This window comes from Camellia sinensis, chromosome 5 (assembly GCF_055761805.1).
Source record: "Camellia sinensis isolate YWXY chromosome 5, ASM5576180v1, whole genome shotgun sequence".
In the NCBI taxonomy this organism is placed as follows: domain Eukaryota; kingdom Viridiplantae; phylum Streptophyta; class Magnoliopsida; order Ericales; family Theaceae; genus Camellia; species Camellia sinensis.
In genome coordinates this window covers 144,276,191-144,295,638 of record NC_138965.1, presented here as the reverse complement: position 1 = coordinate 144,295,638, position 19,448 = coordinate 144,276,191, and the positions used below count along the sequence as shown (strand labels likewise).

Genomic DNA, 19,448 nt, shown 5'->3' with positions numbered 1-19,448 from the left:
AATCAAGTATCCATGACGTATTTGACTGCATCAGGATAACTACTGAATTCCTTAAGTAATGATTTAAGACGCTCATCGTATTGAATTTCAGAAGATGAATACACTAAAGAGTTCCACTCATGGTTGAACTTCTCCCATTTATGCCGTGTCTCAAACATTTTCTTGCATTTGGTCAATACATTCTTACTGATATGCCAACGACATAATAAATATCTGCCACTCAAGAATATCTTCTGTATGGCATTCATCAAGGCTAGCTCTCTGTCAGTAACAATAATTGTTGGCACAACAAAACCATCTATGACATCACGCAATGTAGCTAACACCCACGCATAGTTATCGACCCTCTCATACTGTAAGTATGCGAAAGCTACAAAGAAAGTCATTTCAGTTGATGTCACTCCCATAATTTCAAGAAGAAGAAGACGATATCTGTTGGTTTTATATGTGCAATCCATAATTAATATACATGGGAAAGACCGAAATAAGTCCAAACTGGTAAGATGTGCCCAAAACAAGTCTGTCACAGTCATCGTGAACTCTTCAGACTGATGGCGCTCAATGTAATTATACTTGGCCAATTCACCCAATAAGTGTTGCATCTGTGATCTTCCAGCTCTCTGTACCACCCTGTTTCGATGGCGTACATTGTAAATGGTTTTAAGTGTGCTTACATTGATGGCATCTCGCTGTTTCAAGGTTATTAGGATTTCTTTTGGCCGAACCATGCTCTTTGACATATCCATTAACAATGCTTTCTCATCCTTTGATAGCCTCCCCGCATATGAATGTCCCTCAAGGTGCTCCGCAGGTGGGTAGTTATGCAATCCGCATACTACAGTCAATGTCCATTCATCATGTGTGGTAAACCTGTGAGCCCTTATATCAAAAGGACAACCACACTTCTTCGTACCGGTTATTCTTGATGTATTGTTGCCATCATGTTTTAACTTCTTTGTCGCTCTATATTGGCCACTCCTCTCACAAGCAAGATACATCGTGGGTCTTTTTTTCCCTCCACCATAGTCTGATGTTTTGATTACAATGACCAAACCATTTCTCTTTCCAACTTCACGTACCCAGTTAAGCAATTCATCATTACTTTTGAATACCTACAAAGTCAAATAAATATTATCAAACATTTACATTTGTTAAGCAATTCGAAACATAATCATTATAATTTTGTAGAGTGAACCTATTCAATTGTGAATTGAGTAGTGTAATCCAACACAAAATCCGCACAAACCCGACTTCCTTGAGTTGACACATATTCCTACATGTTTTGTATAACATTACAAATTTTTAATGGCATTATAAAGATTAATTTGCAATTCCAAGCTGCAAATTTGGTATGTAGTTTGCAAATTTGGAATATAAAATGGGAAAAAAAAATTTACTTCATTCGGAAGTAGTTGTCCGAATTCATTTTAAAATTTCGGAAGTTGAATGTTGTAAAAGTTAACTTATTTCGGACAACAACTTCCGAAATTAAATACTTTTTTCGTATAACAACTTCCGAAATTAAATACTTTTTTCGGACAACAACTTCCGAAAATAAATACTTATTTCGGTAGTAGATTTCCGAACAAAATAATATTATTCGACTCTGGTTATCCGAACGACGCTGGAAAAAAAGAAGAAGAGAAACTCACATTTCCTTCGCTATGCTTCTCATAAACATTTATTTGCTGATTTTCAAAAGATAAATCCTCCATAACAATGATGAATGAGGAAGAAACTACGAATGAGGAAGGTTGATGCTTTCCCTTCTAGCTTAATGTATGATGAATGAGTGCATTGAGAAGCTACGAACTTGGAGCTTAATGGAAGAAGCTACGAATGAGTGAATGTGTGCTTTCACTTCTAGCTCAATGAAAGAAGCCGAACTTGGAGCTTCAACGTGAAGTTTGGATGGATGTGTGCATTGAGACGTTTTGAATTGGGTAGATGTCTAAAATAGTAATTACACTTAGGGATAAAATTGTAATTAAAATAAATATCATTAAGTGTGCGTATAGAGGGGATTTGGTGTGTGTAGATAGAAACTCCCATTTCAAACACATTTTTCAATACAATAACCAATCCAAAAATTTAACCCAACTTTCCAAACACAAAAATTAAAATAGCCAAAAAATCTAAAAATCTAAAAAATAGCCACTTCCCAAACACCTACATTATCAACCAACAAAACCAACCAAACTAATTATTATAATTTTTTTCCTGTAAAAGAAGAAATTATTACGAGAAAATTAAGAAATTATGTGTATGTATATGTATATATATATAAAGAGAGGAGAGTGAGAGATAGAGAGCATACCAACTGTGACAATGGCGGATGAGGCAACAAAGACAGTAATCACATTGGTTCTTCTTCTTTTTCTTGGTGGGTTTTGTTAGGATTTTTCGGAAGAGGGGTTTTTTTGGGGTGTAGGGGTGTGGAGTGTATGCATTCAATGGGTGGAATGTTTTCACAAAGATAATTTTGATATTATTTGGGGGGAAAAAAGAAATTTTGAGGGTTTCAAAATTTATAAGTGGGGGCCCAAAGAAATGAGGAGTCCAAAATAATTTATGGGGTTCTAATAGCACCACTCTTTATATTTCAATAATATCTTCAAATGAAAAGACCATTAAGGACAACACAAGAGTGTATTCTACTTATTCAAAAATTTCATATTTAAAAATATAAAATACTATTTACACACCATCATTACCTATAGAGTTTAGGGTTTAAACATATAAACACTGTATTTTTTTCATCATCTCCATCATTAACACACTGTACTCATGATATCATTCATTGTCAATTAACTCATTTCATTCACGTCTCCATTATACTTATTTTCCAAACTAAAAATATTATTGCCTTGGAAGATTTAAAGTTTAAGAATATTGAAATCAATTAATTTTGAAAATTTGCACACCATAGATAACACTGAGATGGTTGATTCCGATATAAACATTGAAAGGTTGAATTGACCATTGAAAATATTAGTTTATGACATAGGTTTTTGGTTTTTTGTTTATCTCGTTCGTATGTTGGGAAGATAAATTTGTTCATCATGTGTTCAAACAATCAAACTTGAACTTCTGCACAATGTTCGATTATTTATATTTAAATAAAACAATTTTGTTCAAATTATTAAGATTGGCTAAATATTAAATGTTCATACATAAAAAATTGAACATTTTAAATTAGCTCGGTTAAAATAAATTAAAATTTTATTCTTTGTTCAGATATAAATTTTTGAATAAGATATAAATTAAAATAAATTAAAATTTTATTTTTTAAACAATTATGTTGTTCAACTCTGAATTCATGAACAAGATTTTCTTTTTTTGTTAATTTTTTTACAGAATTCTATACTCACCCAATGTAGCAATGTTGAAACTGATTATGTTGTAATCAAGGGTGAGAATGACAATCTGAAACGACGACAAGAGTTCAACACCGATGATGAAGATCAACACTAACAAAGATAGAAGCCGAATGAAACCCTTCGTCAACGATATGAAACGACGAGACAAGACATGATGAGATTTCAATACCAACGATAGAGATCAAATCTGGTGAAGATGGAGGCCAAATAAAAGCCTCTATTGGCGATGGAATTCAATAGCGACGATGAAAATCAACACCGACGAAAATAGTCTCTATTTTGAAGATAGAGAGTTTTTGGTGTGTATAGTGGCGAATATGGAGAGTTTTTGGTGTGTGTAGTGATATATATTGAAACAGACAAGTGGTGTGTTCCCATAGCTATGGAAAGTTAAAGTGTGAATTAAGATATTTTTAAACTCAAAAAATTATTTTATGTGTAATAATATGTACTGAGAGAATTAATGGTGTATAAATTAAATTACCCTTTTTGAAATGACAATTTACAGTCGCTAAAAGTTAATGAGTTACAAACACTTTTTTGCTGTGGTACACTTCTTGTTGCAATAAGCTGTATATATATTTTTGGCACTATTAGTCAGGGCATTTTGTTATCACTAAAGCTTATAAGTGTCGTTTTGAATACACGTGACAATCTCGTCTCAAATACAGGGCAACGATGTTCATGCTGGTACTAAAAATGTTTGCCACGATTGTTTTTACTTCCACCACTTTACATTTGTCATGCTGACGTAAAATTTAAAAATTCTAATAGCAAAAATTATTTAGAGTTAATTATCTAAACGTCCTATTTACAAATGTTATGGTAGTTCATGTCCCATTTAAGATTTTTTAAACCAATAAGCCCTATTTAAAACTGAGAATATTATCAGTTTTTTCTAATTTTTAAAACTAAGAATATTTTCAATTTTGCATAATAATGTTCCAGATAATTGTTTCACTAACTGATAAAAAAAAAGAGCATGAGATTAAACGTTTTTACCCTTCTACTTATTAGTTTGATTCAACTATCCAATAAAACCGATAATATTATTAGTTTTTTCCAGTTTTAAAACTGTGAACATTATCAGTTTTTTCATTTTTAAAGTTTTTTATTTTTTTATTTTTTTTCAGTTTTGTACATCAATGTTCCATCATCATACTCCTTTATAGACACAAAATTTTTAGTTTTGCACAAAAAATAATTTAATTTTTTCAATTTTTTAAAAAAAAAAACATTTTGTGTGTTTGGTTTGAGTTTTTTGGATTAAGTTTTTTGTTTTTCGTATTTTTTTGTTTTTAGTGAATATTTTTAAAATTTTAAGCATTTTTTTTTTACTTTTTTAGATGTACCTTACTTAGATGTATCTAAAAAGTAAAAAAAAAAAAAGAAATTGTGAAAAAATATTTTAAAAATTAATAAATACATAAAAATACGAAAAATATATTGAATTCTTTTTTCTTTTTTTTGATTTTTTGATATTTAGTAAATTTTTAAAAGATTTTTTTCACAAAAATTATACTTTTTGTGTGTATTTATGTTAGGTGTATCTAAAAATTTTAAAAAAAATGCTTAAAATATTAAAAAAAATTAATAAAAACAAAAAAAAACACGAAAAATAAGAAAGTAAAAAATTCTGAAAAATATTTTTGGAAAACCAAAAAAAGCAAGCTGATTAGTTTTTTTTTTTTTTTTTGCACATAAATTTTTTTAGTTTTTTCAATTTGAAAGTTGATATTTGAACGTTTTTAAAATCAAAATAAATGTCAAATTATCATGTTCCTTCATAGACAATCATAAATGATGGATAATCATTGTTTGAAAAGTAATTCCGACTATTAAAAATTTAATGAGACTTGAAGGTTTAAAAAATCTTAATTAAGACTTAATGAATTATAAATTAATAAATTAGAACTTGTGTGTAAATGTCCCTTATTTATCTTGCAAACTAGCCTAATATTTGTTAATAAATTTTGGTAATTGATAAATTTTTGTAGTGTGTAAGATATTAATTCCCAAAATTTTGGTAGTTATTCATTTCAAGAAATTAAAAGTTTGAACATAAACTACTGAATTAAAATCCAATTCGATACTTGATGTGCAAACAACAAATTTTTATTCACTAGTTAATATCCGAACAAACAAAATACTGTAAATGTTAGATAATGTCTCAATGGGACCACATAATTAAATGTGGTGTTATCATTTATAAGAAGCCTACAATTTAAGTGATTCAATTTAGTTAATAGGCTTAAGGGTATATGTGTTATGGGCCTAATGTGTAGATACTATATAATTTCTATTTCTATGAGGGGCAGAAATAGAAATTAAAACATATTGGTTAAAATTGGTTTTTATTCCTTTTGAACTTCCACAACCTTTCAGTTTTGAAAACCAATTACAACCTTTAAAAGGTTATGGTCCCTATTCCTTCCCAAGTGGAAAAATAAGAACACTGCCATTTTTTTTTCTAAATCCTCTCAAGGAGAAACATAAGGCACCAAAGGGGAAAGGATTAGAAGGCAATAACATAATCAATAACAAAGAGTTCATTGATAATCACGCTTCCGTTTAACCGTTCATCAATGGATTCAGGTATGTCATTTTGTCTTGATTTCTTGATAATACACATGGTAAATGATCCAAAGTGTAAGGTTTATGTTCTGAAATTTATGTTGACAATTGGTATCAGAGCATGCATATCATGTATCTTATCAGAATTGATATGCTTTATTCATTCTATTTAGTTTCCTGGAATCAGATTCTGAATTTTCTTATGGATGTAAATTCTGTTTTTTCCTGTTTTGTTCTATGAAAATGGCAATCTGTTTTCTGGAATTGTAAAATGATTCGGTGGACAGTTTTTTTTTTCTTTTTTTTTCTTTTTTTCTCTCAAATGGATGTATTTATATATATATAGATATATCTTGCGATTTGATCGGTTTAATTTTGAACATCATAAAAAAAAAAAACTATTTGTTTTTTGGACTCGTTAATTCTATTTATATATGTATATATATAATTGGAATTGCTGCAGATTATATAACATATACGGGGTCACAAATTTAGAAATCTTTAAATTTAATGTAATTTCATACAACGTCTACAGCAATTTAATTTTCTAACATTCTCAATATAGATTTCTTGATAATACACATGGTAAATGATCCAAAGTGTAAGATTTATGTTCTGAAATTTATGTTGACAGTAAACTGACCATGCGTTTGATGAACAATCATAAGTGTTCCTCTCAATGTAACAGTAGTAATTTCGAATGCCATCTATGATAATTATGGTTGAGATTTGGACAAACAAGAGAATAAACCATTGAAAATAATAAGAGTTAGTGGCGAGTACAGAAAGATTAATCAAAATTGACCATTAAACAATGGGGTTTTCTTTGTCTTCTTCAAGAAGTTGGGAACCATTTATGCTGTGTTTGGTTAAGAGATTTGAGGAGGGATTCGGAAAGGGAAAGGGAAAGGGAAAAGTTTGGTGAAATGTGAATAAAATATACTTACATTTCACCTAGTTTCACACACTTTTTCTCTTTCTCTTTCTAAATTCCTCACTAAATCCTCCAACCAAACACAGTATTAGAGTATTATATTCCATTATCTTATATATATATATATATATATATATATATCCCGAAGTGAGGAAAATGAAAGCATGTGTACAATCTTTGTAGCAAATCTATATGCCCCTTGTACAAGGGTGTGGTTCCATTTATGGTGGCTATATATATATATATGCATTACTTCAATAATTAAAGGGGGATTGCAAATCAGTGAAAACAATTTAAAATAATTGTAATTTTTATGAAGCTGCAATGCAAGTGGATTTTTATATGGCACAAGTGAAAATTGTGACATGAGACATAACTCTCACTTACATTTATAAAAATTCAATTATTTTGAGTTATTTTTAGGTTTTTGCAATTCCTCTAATAATTAAAATATACTATCAAGACTATTATAATGAATGATGATAACGATTCTCGAGTATTCAACAACATTGTAGTGATGAAATATGCATCAATAATGCAGATTTCCCCCCTCTTTTTGGTCAATGAGTAATCACTAAATACACATTTTCATTATTATTTATATATATATATATATAATGAAGCAATATTTTAACTTTTCAGGAGGAAAAAATTTATATTATGAGAAACAAAAACTCTATGGTCCCAGAATATAAAACCAGAAAATAAACAGAATATAATATCTATGGTTCATATTTGATGTTGTTGTTGTGGGTCCATATCTTCAGTAAATCTCTAGACCATTGATTTTGAATTTTGGGTATTTTCTGAATGTTTACTTCTGGAATTATAGTATTGCTCTATGAGAAAACGATGAACAATAAATAAATAAGTGTGAATAGAATGGTATATATATGCTAGTCTTTAACTACTGTTCAACTCTGGCTGCCTTTCATCAGCCCCTGTTTGGTCAAATGGATGGTTTAATTGCAACCCTCTCCCAATAGGTTAAAAACAACAATTTTTAATTTTGTTTTCTTTTCTTGGGTTAGTTACGCTTAGCAACCTCGCTGTCATCAAAATCTTATTTTAGTAGTATATTTTAAATTATGACTACCAATCTTTTACATTATAAATCAGGTTACAATCCCAAATTTTCGTTCATTTATTGTTAATAAAATTGACATAATAGATGGACTAAAGTGAAATTTAAGTAAAAATAAAAAGATTAAAATCAAATTTTAATTAAAATACAACAATCCTAACAAGGCAAAAAGATGATTGGTTTTACATATATGCTCTCAAAAATGTTATGTGTGACATACGTGCCAATTTGTATGGTGTAAAGGTTAAGGGGACTTATGTATAAATTCTAATAAATGAATTTATTGTCTGATAAATCTTATGATAATTAATTTCATTTTTCATCAAACATATTTAAAAAATGGTTACTAATTGTTAATTTTCAGCAACAGTTTAAAAATTGTCACAAAAATGTCACTAATTATAAGTTTTACCGACAGTTTAAAAAAATCATCGCAAAAAAAAAATCACTAATTTTTAACTTTCAGTGATAATTTGAAAAATTTGTCATAGACAAACGTCACTAATTGTAAGTTTTAAAAACAATTTATAAAAGCTGTGATAAAGAGTCATTAACTGTCAATTTTTAGCGACATGTGTAAAAAAGCATCACAAAAAATTATTTTTAACTATGATTTTATTAGGTTTTATTTTCAATAAAACTTAACGGAAATTAAATTTAATTATTAAGATCTATTGATAGTTTAACCTAAAAATTGACCGGGGTGATCACATCAATTCAAAGCGGTCAATCCGTACAAGTCCGAATCCGCAAAACAATGTTAAAAATGAGTAATCTAATAATCGGGTCCCGCATCTGAAGTCATATTGGGTCCGTTTATGAAGTCTTGATGGGTCTCCAACTAGAATGGAAGTTTCGAACTTGAGGAAACTGCAATCATATATTTGTGACTTATCCACACAAATGGATGTAACTTCTGTATTTATTTCAAATTTATTTTCTTGTAGAATTTTTATGATCGATTTTTATTTCGCAGCACGAATTTTATATCTTGATATATGTATAACTTCTCCCCGATGCTTCATTTGAAGATTTTTTCTTTATTTGGTGCAAGTATTTTATTGATCTCCTTATAAGTGCCGTTTGATTAATCTTTGCTTTAATGAAAATTACTATTGATAAAAAAAACTGCAATCATATGTGAGAATTTAACAATTTAGCGAATGCGCCTAATATTTATTATATTTGCATAAAACAAATTTATATCAATAATGATTTGTCTAAAAAAATAATAAATAATAAAGCCACAACCTGATATCATTTAATGATTATTAATTACTTATAAAAAATGAATAAATTACACTTTGTCTCCTTTATGTTTGGCCACTTTTCCATTTTGACCCTCAAAGTTTGTTTGTTTTTTCATTTTAGCACTTCATGTGTCAAGTTTTTCACACTTTACTTCTAAAGCTAATTTTTATTAAAAATTAGACACGAAAATGACAAATTGATAGTCACGTGACATTAAAATATTTTATTATATATAACTTATACTTCTCAGATAAATTTAAACTCTAATATAAAAATATATTTTTTATATCATGTGGTAGTTACTGTGGCATTTTTTGTTAAATTTTGATCAAAAACTAACTTTAGGACTTAAGTAGGAAAATTTTGAAATATGAAAGGCCAAAGTAGGAAAAAGTAAATTTCAAGGGCCAATGTGAGAAAGTAGCCAAACATAAAGGGGCAAAGTGTAATTTACCCATAAAAAACAATAAACAAAAAAATTGTTTTGATCTATATTTAATTTAATTTATTTCTTATTTTACTTTATAAAATATATAGGACATGATTCTTACCCAAACAAATAAAAAACAAAACAAAAGACATGATTCTCGCACATCATTAATAATTTTTTGGGGGTTTGGTTTCTTTTAAATTAACCATATCAACTTGAGAGAATATTTGGGCTTTGTATGCAAATTTTGAGGCCAATTTTGGTGATCTCAATCATTTAGTTTTTAAGACTCGTTGAGTGAAATATTCATGCAAAAAATCAAGATGGTCAGACATCGATAGCTATATATTTAAATCAAATTTGTATAACAAAAAATAAATAATTATTCTTGAAATTATATTTGTCATCCATTTTTTAAAAAATAAATATGATTCAAATATGTAGCTACCGTCGAATCCAATCATTTTTTTTTACATGAATATTCTACTCAACGAGTTCTAAAACAAATGCACGATTTGAATCACCGAAATAAGTTCCAAAATGGACCTACCAATCTTAAACGGTTTTTCAAAATGAGATAACAATTTGAGATAAACTAAACCTTAATTTTTAAACTATATCTATTTTTTAGTAAGCTGTATATTTTCTTGCATTAAAAAAATGGTGTCTAATAGGACATGATTATCACACACAAAAAAAAAAAAGAGGCATGACTCTTGAACATCATGGATTATACATATATATATTTGAAATACATGACTGTTGGCTTTTTGGCTTTTCGAAGGGTATTTTTGTGAATGTGAGCGTGCCAGCAAGGATCAATCAGTCCTTACAGAAATTATAATTGCCAACCAATTATCAGACGATTGTGTTTTAGTTCTTTTCAGCCTCAATGAAGAGGACTTTTACTGGTGGCTTGACTTAGGAGAAATTAAGAGAAATAACAGTAATATGAAGAACAATTGAAGTATTTCATAAAAATGAACACTTACAACGGTCCGAACTCAGCCTCGGAGAGGTTTACAACAGCAATCTACTTGAATCTACTTGAAGCTACTCCTATGAATCGAAGTGCAGTGCGAGTATTTAAAGTGCAGGTATTTAAAGAACAGGTATTTAAGGACTGGAAATATAAATGACTGGAAAGAAAATATATGAAGTAAATGACTGGTTTGTATGGTCTGAGTCCGTCCCTCTTTCTGGGGGCTACCCTGCTATTTATACTCGTCAGTGATGACCTTCGAACTGCACTTCGAACTGTCGAACTGCTCCTCCATGATCGCTGGTCATGCTTCCTTACAAGTAGCTCCATTACGCCATTACTGGCAGTTGAGCTTCCCTCTTGTACTTAGATTTGAATATGAGTAACCGTTTGAAGACACGTCATCTTGCATCCCGTTTATTTGATCTAGTGTTACTCGGATCATGTGAGGACCAATGTTTATTGTCACGTGTACGATCAGGATTAAAGGCTTGAATAACCTTCCTTTATTACCCTTACTATGCCACGTGTCGAACTGTAACTGGCTTTTACAAAATATGTAGCCAACATTACCCCCCGCACTAATATACCCAATACTTGGTGATATTAGTGGATTGCAATTTTCCCGCGCTTCCAGAACGTGTATGAAGTCCATATTCTGGAAATACAACCGTCATCCATTTGGAGATCATCTACATTAACTCGTCGAACATCCCAATACCTTAGTATTCGAACAGGTTATGGCTGCATCAACTTCCCTTTCTATTGATCAAGCATATGAAGAGCCTTTGAGTGATGTTGTTCCCCCTCGAAAGAACCTCCACGCATTCATTAGCCACCTTTACCCGCCCTTCTATATTCAGGTAATGGAGGCTTTTGTAGATTATAAACCTCTGGACTATGAACACATTGCTTTTAATCCCTTGGTTTACAAACTTACAGATACAAAGAATTCTTCCCCTAAGCTCCCTTTGTATTCTGACCGAACTACCCTCGAGCCTTTGCTTCGACAAGTTGAAAATATGGATCTAGGAAACTCTTCTTCACAGACCTCTGCATGGGATGAAATTGTGACCTCTTCATCCTCTGGAGCTTCTGGCTGGACAATCTGGTCCTCTCCTGAGACTTATGATCTAAGGGAGCGAATCAATCATCATTTTGTTGAGTTTACTGACCCTTTGGAGTTTCCCTCCTACGCTCGAAGCTCAGTGGTCTACCCTTACGCGCCCATTGACCTTCGACGTAGCTTGGAGGAGAATCTGCTTGTGGCTTGGTATACTTCTTCCATGCCTACGAAGATAATGCATCCTGCCCAACGTTCAGAAGAAGCACAAGGGTATACCCCTTCATTTTTAGCCAAAAAGGCGAAGATTTGTTCTTCTGATTGGCTTGACTATATTAATGCTTTTGCTCCTTCTGTTCCCGTGCCATCTCCCATAATAGAAGCATCCACACCTTCTTCTGCATCTGCATCCTCTGAGATAGAAACACCTGCTCCTTCCCCTTCGTCTTCTGAAGCAGAATCATCTTCTCCTTCTCCTCCTCCCATCCTTTCCTGGACAGAAAAACTAAGACTTGCCCTTCCAATGGACAAAGTCTTTCCACCTTACCAACCTCCGTCACCCCCTTCTCCAGCCGAGCGAAAGCAAGCTCAACTTTTGCTTGCGGCTTTCTCCCACCTGCCCTTCAATGTTCTTGAGGATGATATTCCTCTTAAGAATTTCCAATGGGCTTGTGATATCCTCACTAGGGGTCATGTCCTCAACCCTCTTGCTCAAGCAGAGCTCCATTTGTTTTTGGACCAACTCCCAGTGCTCCTCTACTGGCATCAGAATTCTAAGATCACCATCCAAAATCTGGATGAACTTTTATCTCTCCGAATTCATGCCCAATATGAAGCAGAGAATCTCATCGAAGAGCTCGATGACTTCAGGAATAAAGATTCTACGTACTGGGATGGCTTGGTTATGGATGATTTGGAACAAAAATCGAGGGAAGAGGCCTTCGAAGCAAAGGCTGAAGAACTCTATTATGAAGTGAGGGCTCATCAGCTTATGCAATCGACTTTAGAAGAAATAGAAGAAATAATAAAGAAAGAACAGAAATTTATTGACCATTGCTGGACAAAATTTCATGACCTTGTTATTTATTCTATTCCTTATTTTTATGAGCTTGAATTTGTACCGAGATAGAGTTACTTAATGTAATAAACAAAGTCTTTCTGTACTTAACACTGTTTGACTCTGTTTCCTTTTATCTCTAAAAGCTAACTCATAACTTTGAATTGAACAATTTCATACTTCGAATCAACTGTTTAATGAAGTACTAAAAGAACCAATCATGTCTTCTTCCAATTCATGGAGTAAAATTGACAATTCTGGCAGATATCATTTTAGTACTTTGATTTTAATGACTTTATATTAACTGTAACCAATATATGGTCATAGTTGATATAGCCAATCAATTTGAAACTGATCTCTTTTGGCTTCGAAGGGCAAACTATGGTAATTCCTTCTTGCTCAAACCAATAACTGGTTTGGATGTTCCGAACAATGCCCTTTTTTCCTTAAAGAGTTCTAGGGCTTGCTTCGAATGTTATCACTTCGAACAGGTCTTTAGATTTTTTGAAGTAGACCAATACTTTGAATATTCAGACATTTTTAAGCATGCAGTATGCTTCGAAGTCGGCTCCTGCATTTCGAAGCCGTTTTTGTTTGAAATTTTAGCGCAAAAATGTGGCTTCGAAGCTGGCATCAATGTGCTTTTCCCTCCAGAAATTATCGATGTTGAAAGAGATTCCTTGTTTTCGCACGTTTTAGTACTTAATGACTTACGAGATGTATCCCCGCACACAAAAGTTATTTAAAACCTTTTCACTCTGTGCCCCGGAATTGCTTACACATTCAAATCCCCTTTGGATTTCCATTTCTCTCTACTCCCTTCTATATTTTCCGAAAACCCACGATCAATGGCTTCTTCCCCATCAAAAGTTCCGACCATAGAGCGCGTAAGCTCATCTGTGGCTTTGAAGCGGCTTATTGATGCTGAATGTGAGAAATACAAGGGTGATGAGAAAAGTGCTATCGATGGGCGTTTCTTTATCCCTCGTCGCCATGTGCAGCGAGAGTACGTGCTAGGACCTATTTTCAAGGAGATCCCTTCCGAGCTTCCCGCCCTATATCCTCGCTTGGAGAATCAATGCCTTCTGTATGAAGGTGGTCTCGACTGGCAAGGCTGGAAAGTCAATCGTCCTCACCGATGCTGGCCCACGATGAGACCAGAGTGGCAAGAATGGTACGACCGAGTTGTCCCTGCTAGGACATTGGACCTTCAAGAACTCTGCCTTCTTGATGCTCTTCGACTATCTAGGGTAACTATCCCAGAAGACCCTTTTCTAATCCCCGCTGCTTTATGTTTCTGGAACCCTATTTTCAATTTCTTTCAGTTTAGGTGTGGGATGATGGCTCCCACTGTTCTTGATATTTGCCACCTATTAGGAGTATCCCCCATTGGTACCCCCATCACACCAGATTTTCCTGACTTAGTAGTCCCTTTCTCCCTCCCCTCTCTTAATGTATCTTACAGTGATTTTGTTAGAGTCGAGAACAAAAGAATGGGTCCAGTAACTGATAGGGAATTCTTTTCCTTTTTATTATATTGGCTTTGCAAATTTCTTTTCTGCACCTCCTCCCAAAGAATCATGCTCGAATTTGCTCCTCTTGCCAAAGCCTTGGTTTTGCAGAAAAGAATAGCCTTAGCCCCATACATTCTGGGTCATGTATATAGAGTTTGTTCCCTCTTTTGTGAGAAACCCCTAGATGCCAATCAAGGGGGACCATTTTGGATTCTTCAGCTTTGGCTCTTTGCCTATTTTTCTGAACTACAATCCAAATGTCTTAAATTTTCTGGGCTACACTCCCTCACTCATGGCATAAAACTGGCCAATGCTTCACTTTATCCAGCTACTTTTGCCTTTTATTTCTCCTTCTTTCATCAACTACCAGCTGCTCTTCCTGATCATCGTTTCCGTCCCTTCGAAGCTAGCATAGGTCCAACCTGGTTAAATCACTTCCTTAGTGATAGGCTCTGTGCTTTGCCTATTCATAAAGATATGTGGGCTTCCCTACTGATCCCTAGGGAACTGTTTATTGGGACCACCAACCCCAGAGCCTATAAATGCATAGCTGAGCCTTATTGTCCTGCTCAATTTGCTAGACAATTTGGCCTCACACAAGGAGTTCCAATACCTCTTTGCAGCAACACCAATCTGAGTCTTACTAAGAGGGATTTGAAGGTTCGAAAATCGAGATTAGAAGAGGCAACCTTCAAGTTTATGGATGATTTGGCCAGTTTTGAGTTCATCCCTTTCTCCCCTCATGGTACTGCATTGAAGAGATATCAAAATTGGTGGGTGAGCAACATGGAAGTTTATTTGGCCATCTCCTCTCAAAACCTATTGGAGGTGCTGGATGTGCCCAAGCCCAAAGAAGCTGAGACTGTCATTTCTTCCACTATTCCAATTACAGTAACTGCTACAACTCAGTTTACTTCTGCTGCTTCAATTCCTCCCAGGGTCACTCGAAGTATGTACCCCTTTCTCCTTTTCTCTAACCTCTTCATATAATGCTTGCTATCTTATCTCTAATCCTTCTTTTATGAAGGTGGTCAACAACAAAAGAAGAAGAGACTCTTTGAGCTAGAAAGGGAAAAAACTGAACTTCCAGAGATGGAGGAAGAAGAAAATGATCAAGAACAGGAGTCTCCCTTGAAAAGAAACAAAAGAGACCCTCAATTGGCTCAAGAGGGGATAGCCGCTAGGGAAGAAGAGGAGAAGCTCACTTTTGAAGAGTCTGGACCCCAACCTAAAAAGGTCGAGAAGACAATGGAGGAGCGAATGATTCCAACTCAAAGGAAAAGGAGAAGAAAAATTACCGTTTCTCCTTCCGATTTTACCGAAGATTCTGATTCCGAGACAATTGCTCAAGTAATAGAAAAGAGGAGGAAGATCACTGTTCTAGCTACCAGCTCGTTTGAAGATCCCATCCATGAGGTTGTAGAACAAGAATATCCCAAAGCCATAGTTGTTCTTGAAAGAGCTGAGGAGAGGCAGCAGCAACAATTCCTTGGGACAAGTAAGTTTCTGCATGCCTTTATTCTTTTCTTGTCGACTTTTCAAGACTAAGACTTGACATTACCTCACATTTTCTTCTTTTTACAGCAACGACCACTGCATTAATCTTCCCAACGGAAACTTCCCCAATTTCAGTCGAAGTTGATCAGATGCAACGCGTGAAAACCATTCAAATCACGCTCCCACTTCCTAAGCCTATATTCGATACGTCTTTACCGAGGCCGAGTATCCCTGCATCTCTTTTCCTTGGCTTAGAGCCATACCTCCCTTTCTTGACTCTTGATCTGCCTCAGTTTGTTTCTTCGATCCTCACTCTTCCTCCTACTGCTACTTCATCTCGCATGGCAGTTGATTCTCCTTCAGGGGATGCCGATAATTTTCCAATTCATGACTCATCACCAATGCCTACTTCCAGCCCTTCCTCACTTGATTTGCTGGTGGCCAAGACCATAGAGGCTGCCAAAGATGCTCCATCTGTTTCTCCCATCCCTATGCAGCCCTTTGTGTCTTCCACCACAACACTCTCTATGCCCTTCATGTCAAGGGATGAGGTAGACATTTTTGAAGAAAGACTAGCTAGTCTTTTTGACATTCCTTCTACCTCTCCTACTTCTACTACTGAAGCTGAGCCATTAGCCTTGGCTAACTCCCTTTTGGAAATCTTCGAGAGTTCTCCTTCCTCCAGCAACAAGCCTTTTGTACCTTTAGTAGATTTGGACACATGCTTGCAACTGTTGACTTCCTTTTCGAGGATCCCCTTCGAGGCTCTACAAAGGCCTATCATCAGGAACGGGTTCCTTCAATGCTGTAACATTGCTGAGCAGTCTGCCATGAGTGTTTCAAGTCATCTATCTCAGGCTGCAGCTACTATTGATTTCTATCTCAACATTTGCCATGCTGCTAAAGCTGCGGATGATAAGCTGGTTAAGGACCAGAGTTTTGTTTCTCAGGTGCATACTGAAGTATCAACTCTGAAAGAACAACACTCTTCTGCCTCCCACTTTCGAGTCCAACTTCTGGAGAAGAAAGCTCAGCTCGAAGAGGAGTTAGCTGCAGTAAACCAAGCCTTGGTTCGAACTGATAAGAAATTGCACATCACCAATCAAGGACTGGCTGATCGAAAAGAAAACATGGCTGCAGCTATTCAATTATTTCCTTCCCTTAGTAATAGGAAAGCTATTGTACAAAAACAATTAAAGCATTGTAATGATTTTTGGGCCAACTTGTGGCATAATGTACTTGATTCTTTATGAAAGCACACTATTTTGAATATAATTTGAACAAGCTTTGTGTTTTTGCATATGGTGTTTACTCTATCCCTTGTGTCTCCCAAACGGTTGGAAAATAAGGTTTTAGATATCTGCCATTAATCTTTTTGGGATGTACATAACCATTCAAATTTCTTAAATGGTATGCTCCGAAAGGCAGAACCCTATGAATTTGATATGGACCTTCCCAATTAGGTGACCATTTGCCAAACTTATGGCTTTTAATCCCAATTGGGAGTATTGTCTTCCATACCAAATCACCTTCATCAAAGCCAATGTGTTTGACTTTCTTATTATAATTCTCGGCTGCTTTCTTCTTTTGGAAAAGAATGCTATTTAATGCCAAAATTCTGGCTTCATCTATGCCTTCTAATTCTAAGCACATACTTTGATGGTATTGTTCAGGATTCAATTGATCTTGACATCTTACTCTCAAAGATTTGACATTAATCTCCACTGGTAAGACTGCGTCATGTCCATACACCAAGGCATAAGGAGTGACCCCTGTGCTTGACCTCGGTGAGGTTCTATATGCCCACAGAACATCCAACAATAGGTTATGCCAATCCCTGGGATTGTCATCCACAACCTTTTGTATTCCTTTTTTCAAAGACTTATTGGATGACTCAGCTTGACCATTAGCTTGTGCATAATAGGGTGTGGAATTAACAAGGCTAATTCCAAATTCTGCCGCAAAAGCCTTCACCATCTTCCCATCAAACACAGTTCCATTATCAACTGTTATGGTTTGCGGGATTCCAAATCTATGGATCAAATCTTTAATAAAACCAATAACCTCTGTTTGGTCTACAGCCTTGTATGGCTTAGCTTCGACCCATTTAGTGAAGTAGTCAGTAGCCACTAGAATGAAACAATGATGTTTCGAAGAAGGTGGGTGTATTTTTCCCATCATATCCATGGCCCACCCTCTGAATGGCCAAGGCTTTACTACTGCATGTAGGTCAGTTATGGGCACGTGCCTTATTGTGCCATGCTTTTGACATGCCTGACACCCCTTTGCATATTCTATGCAGTCTTTAAGAATGGTTGGCCAATAATAGGAATGCCTTCGAAGCAACCATCTCATTTTTACACCAGGTTGATGAGCACCACAGATGCCTTCATGAACCTCAGCCATGGCTGTTAATGCTTCTTTAGGGCCTAGACATTCCAACAATAAGCCATCTCCCCCCCTTTTGTAGAGAGCATTACCATATATCATATATTGCATAGACTGCAATTTAACTTTTCTACTGGCCTTCGAAGATGGACCAGCCAAGTACTGCATTATTGGATGCCTCCAATCTTGTTCTTGTAAGTCATTATGATTGACTTCCAAGATCACATTCCTTTTATTCAAAGGTTGAATTAATCTCTGATATGTTGTTTGGCTTATGTCCCTTTGGGTATTATCCCTTCTCTTGAAGTTCGAAGCCTTTTGAGCCACATCATTGGCTCTATTGTTCAAGAATCTTGGAACATGGGTTACATTTGCTATTTGAAACTGAGAAAGCAAATGTAATGCAACAACATAATATGGCAAGATACTTATGCTTTGACACTTGAAAATTCCTTTCACTTGGTTAATCACCAATTGAGAATCCCCAAATATGTCAACTGCATGTACTTGTAATCCAATAAGAATCTCTAGTCCCACAATTAAGGCTTCATATTCAGCCTGGTTATTGGAACAGGTAGCTTCATCCACTCTAAAACCATGGGTAGTTTCTGTCCCCTGTGGAGACTTGATTACAATACCAATTCCAATTAACCCATTTGCTTTCGACCCATCGAACCACATTTGCCATGGCTCAACACTGGTCATACCAAGTTCCATGATCTCCTGGTTCTCAGTTTGAGATGGATGGTCTGCCAAGAAATTGGCTAAAACCTGCCCTTTTACTGCCCTTTGAGGGACATATTCTAGATGAAATTCTGATAAGGCAAGTATCCATTTGCCAATTCTTCCCCTCAACATTGGTCTAGATAACATATATTTAACCAAATCTGTGGTTGCAATTACCAAGACAGTTGTAGGCAAAAGATAATATCTTAATTTTATTGCAGCAAAATACAAAGCAAGACACAGCTTTTCAACAGCTGAGTATTTACATTCACACGAACTTAAAAACCTACTAAGGTAATAAATAGCTTGCTCCTTGCCTTCTTCATTATCTTGGGCTAAGAAAGCTCCCAATGAATCCTCTGCTGCAGCTATGTATAACTTCAAGGGCTTGTTCCCCTTTGGTGGCATCAGCACTGGAGGTTTAGCCAAATAGGCCTTGATACCTTCGAAAGCAATCTGATGCTCTGCTGTCCACACAAATTCCTCTTCATCTTTCAGCCTTAACAAGGAAGAAAATATTTTAGTTTTCCCTGCAGTGTTAGAAATGAACCTTCGAAGAAAGTTAACC

At 34.7% G+C, this 19,448-nt stretch overlaps 2 protein-coding genes across 2 annotated transcripts; one reads left to right on the top strand and one right to left on the bottom strand.

Moving 5' to 3' along the window:
- Window positions 1-2: 2 nt before the first annotated feature.
- On the bottom strand, window positions 3-12,184 carry LOC114294155 (PKS-NRPS hybrid synthetase cheA-like). Its single transcript, XM_082872184.1, has 3 exons — window positions 12,091-12,184; window positions 11,687-11,754; window positions 3-1,112 (listed from the first exon to the last, which is right to left on the bottom strand). The coding sequence occupies exons 1-3, from the start codon at window positions 12,182-12,184 to the stop codon at window positions 3-5; spliced, it is 1,272 nt and encodes a 423-aa protein (XP_082728310.1).
- Window positions 12,185-15,218: 3,034 nt separating this feature from the next.
- Window positions 15,219-17,151, top strand: LOC145790899 (uncharacterized). The gene is made up of 2 exons (XM_082869943.1): window positions 15,219-15,767; window positions 15,854-17,151. Exons 1-2 carry the CDS (start codon window positions 15,362-15,364, stop codon window positions 17,017-17,019), a joined length of 1,572 nt encoding a protein of 523 aa, XP_082726069.1. The 5' UTR covers window positions 15,219-15,361; the 3' UTR covers window positions 17,020-17,151.
- The last annotated feature ends 2,297 nt before the right edge of the window (window positions 17,152-19,448 follow it).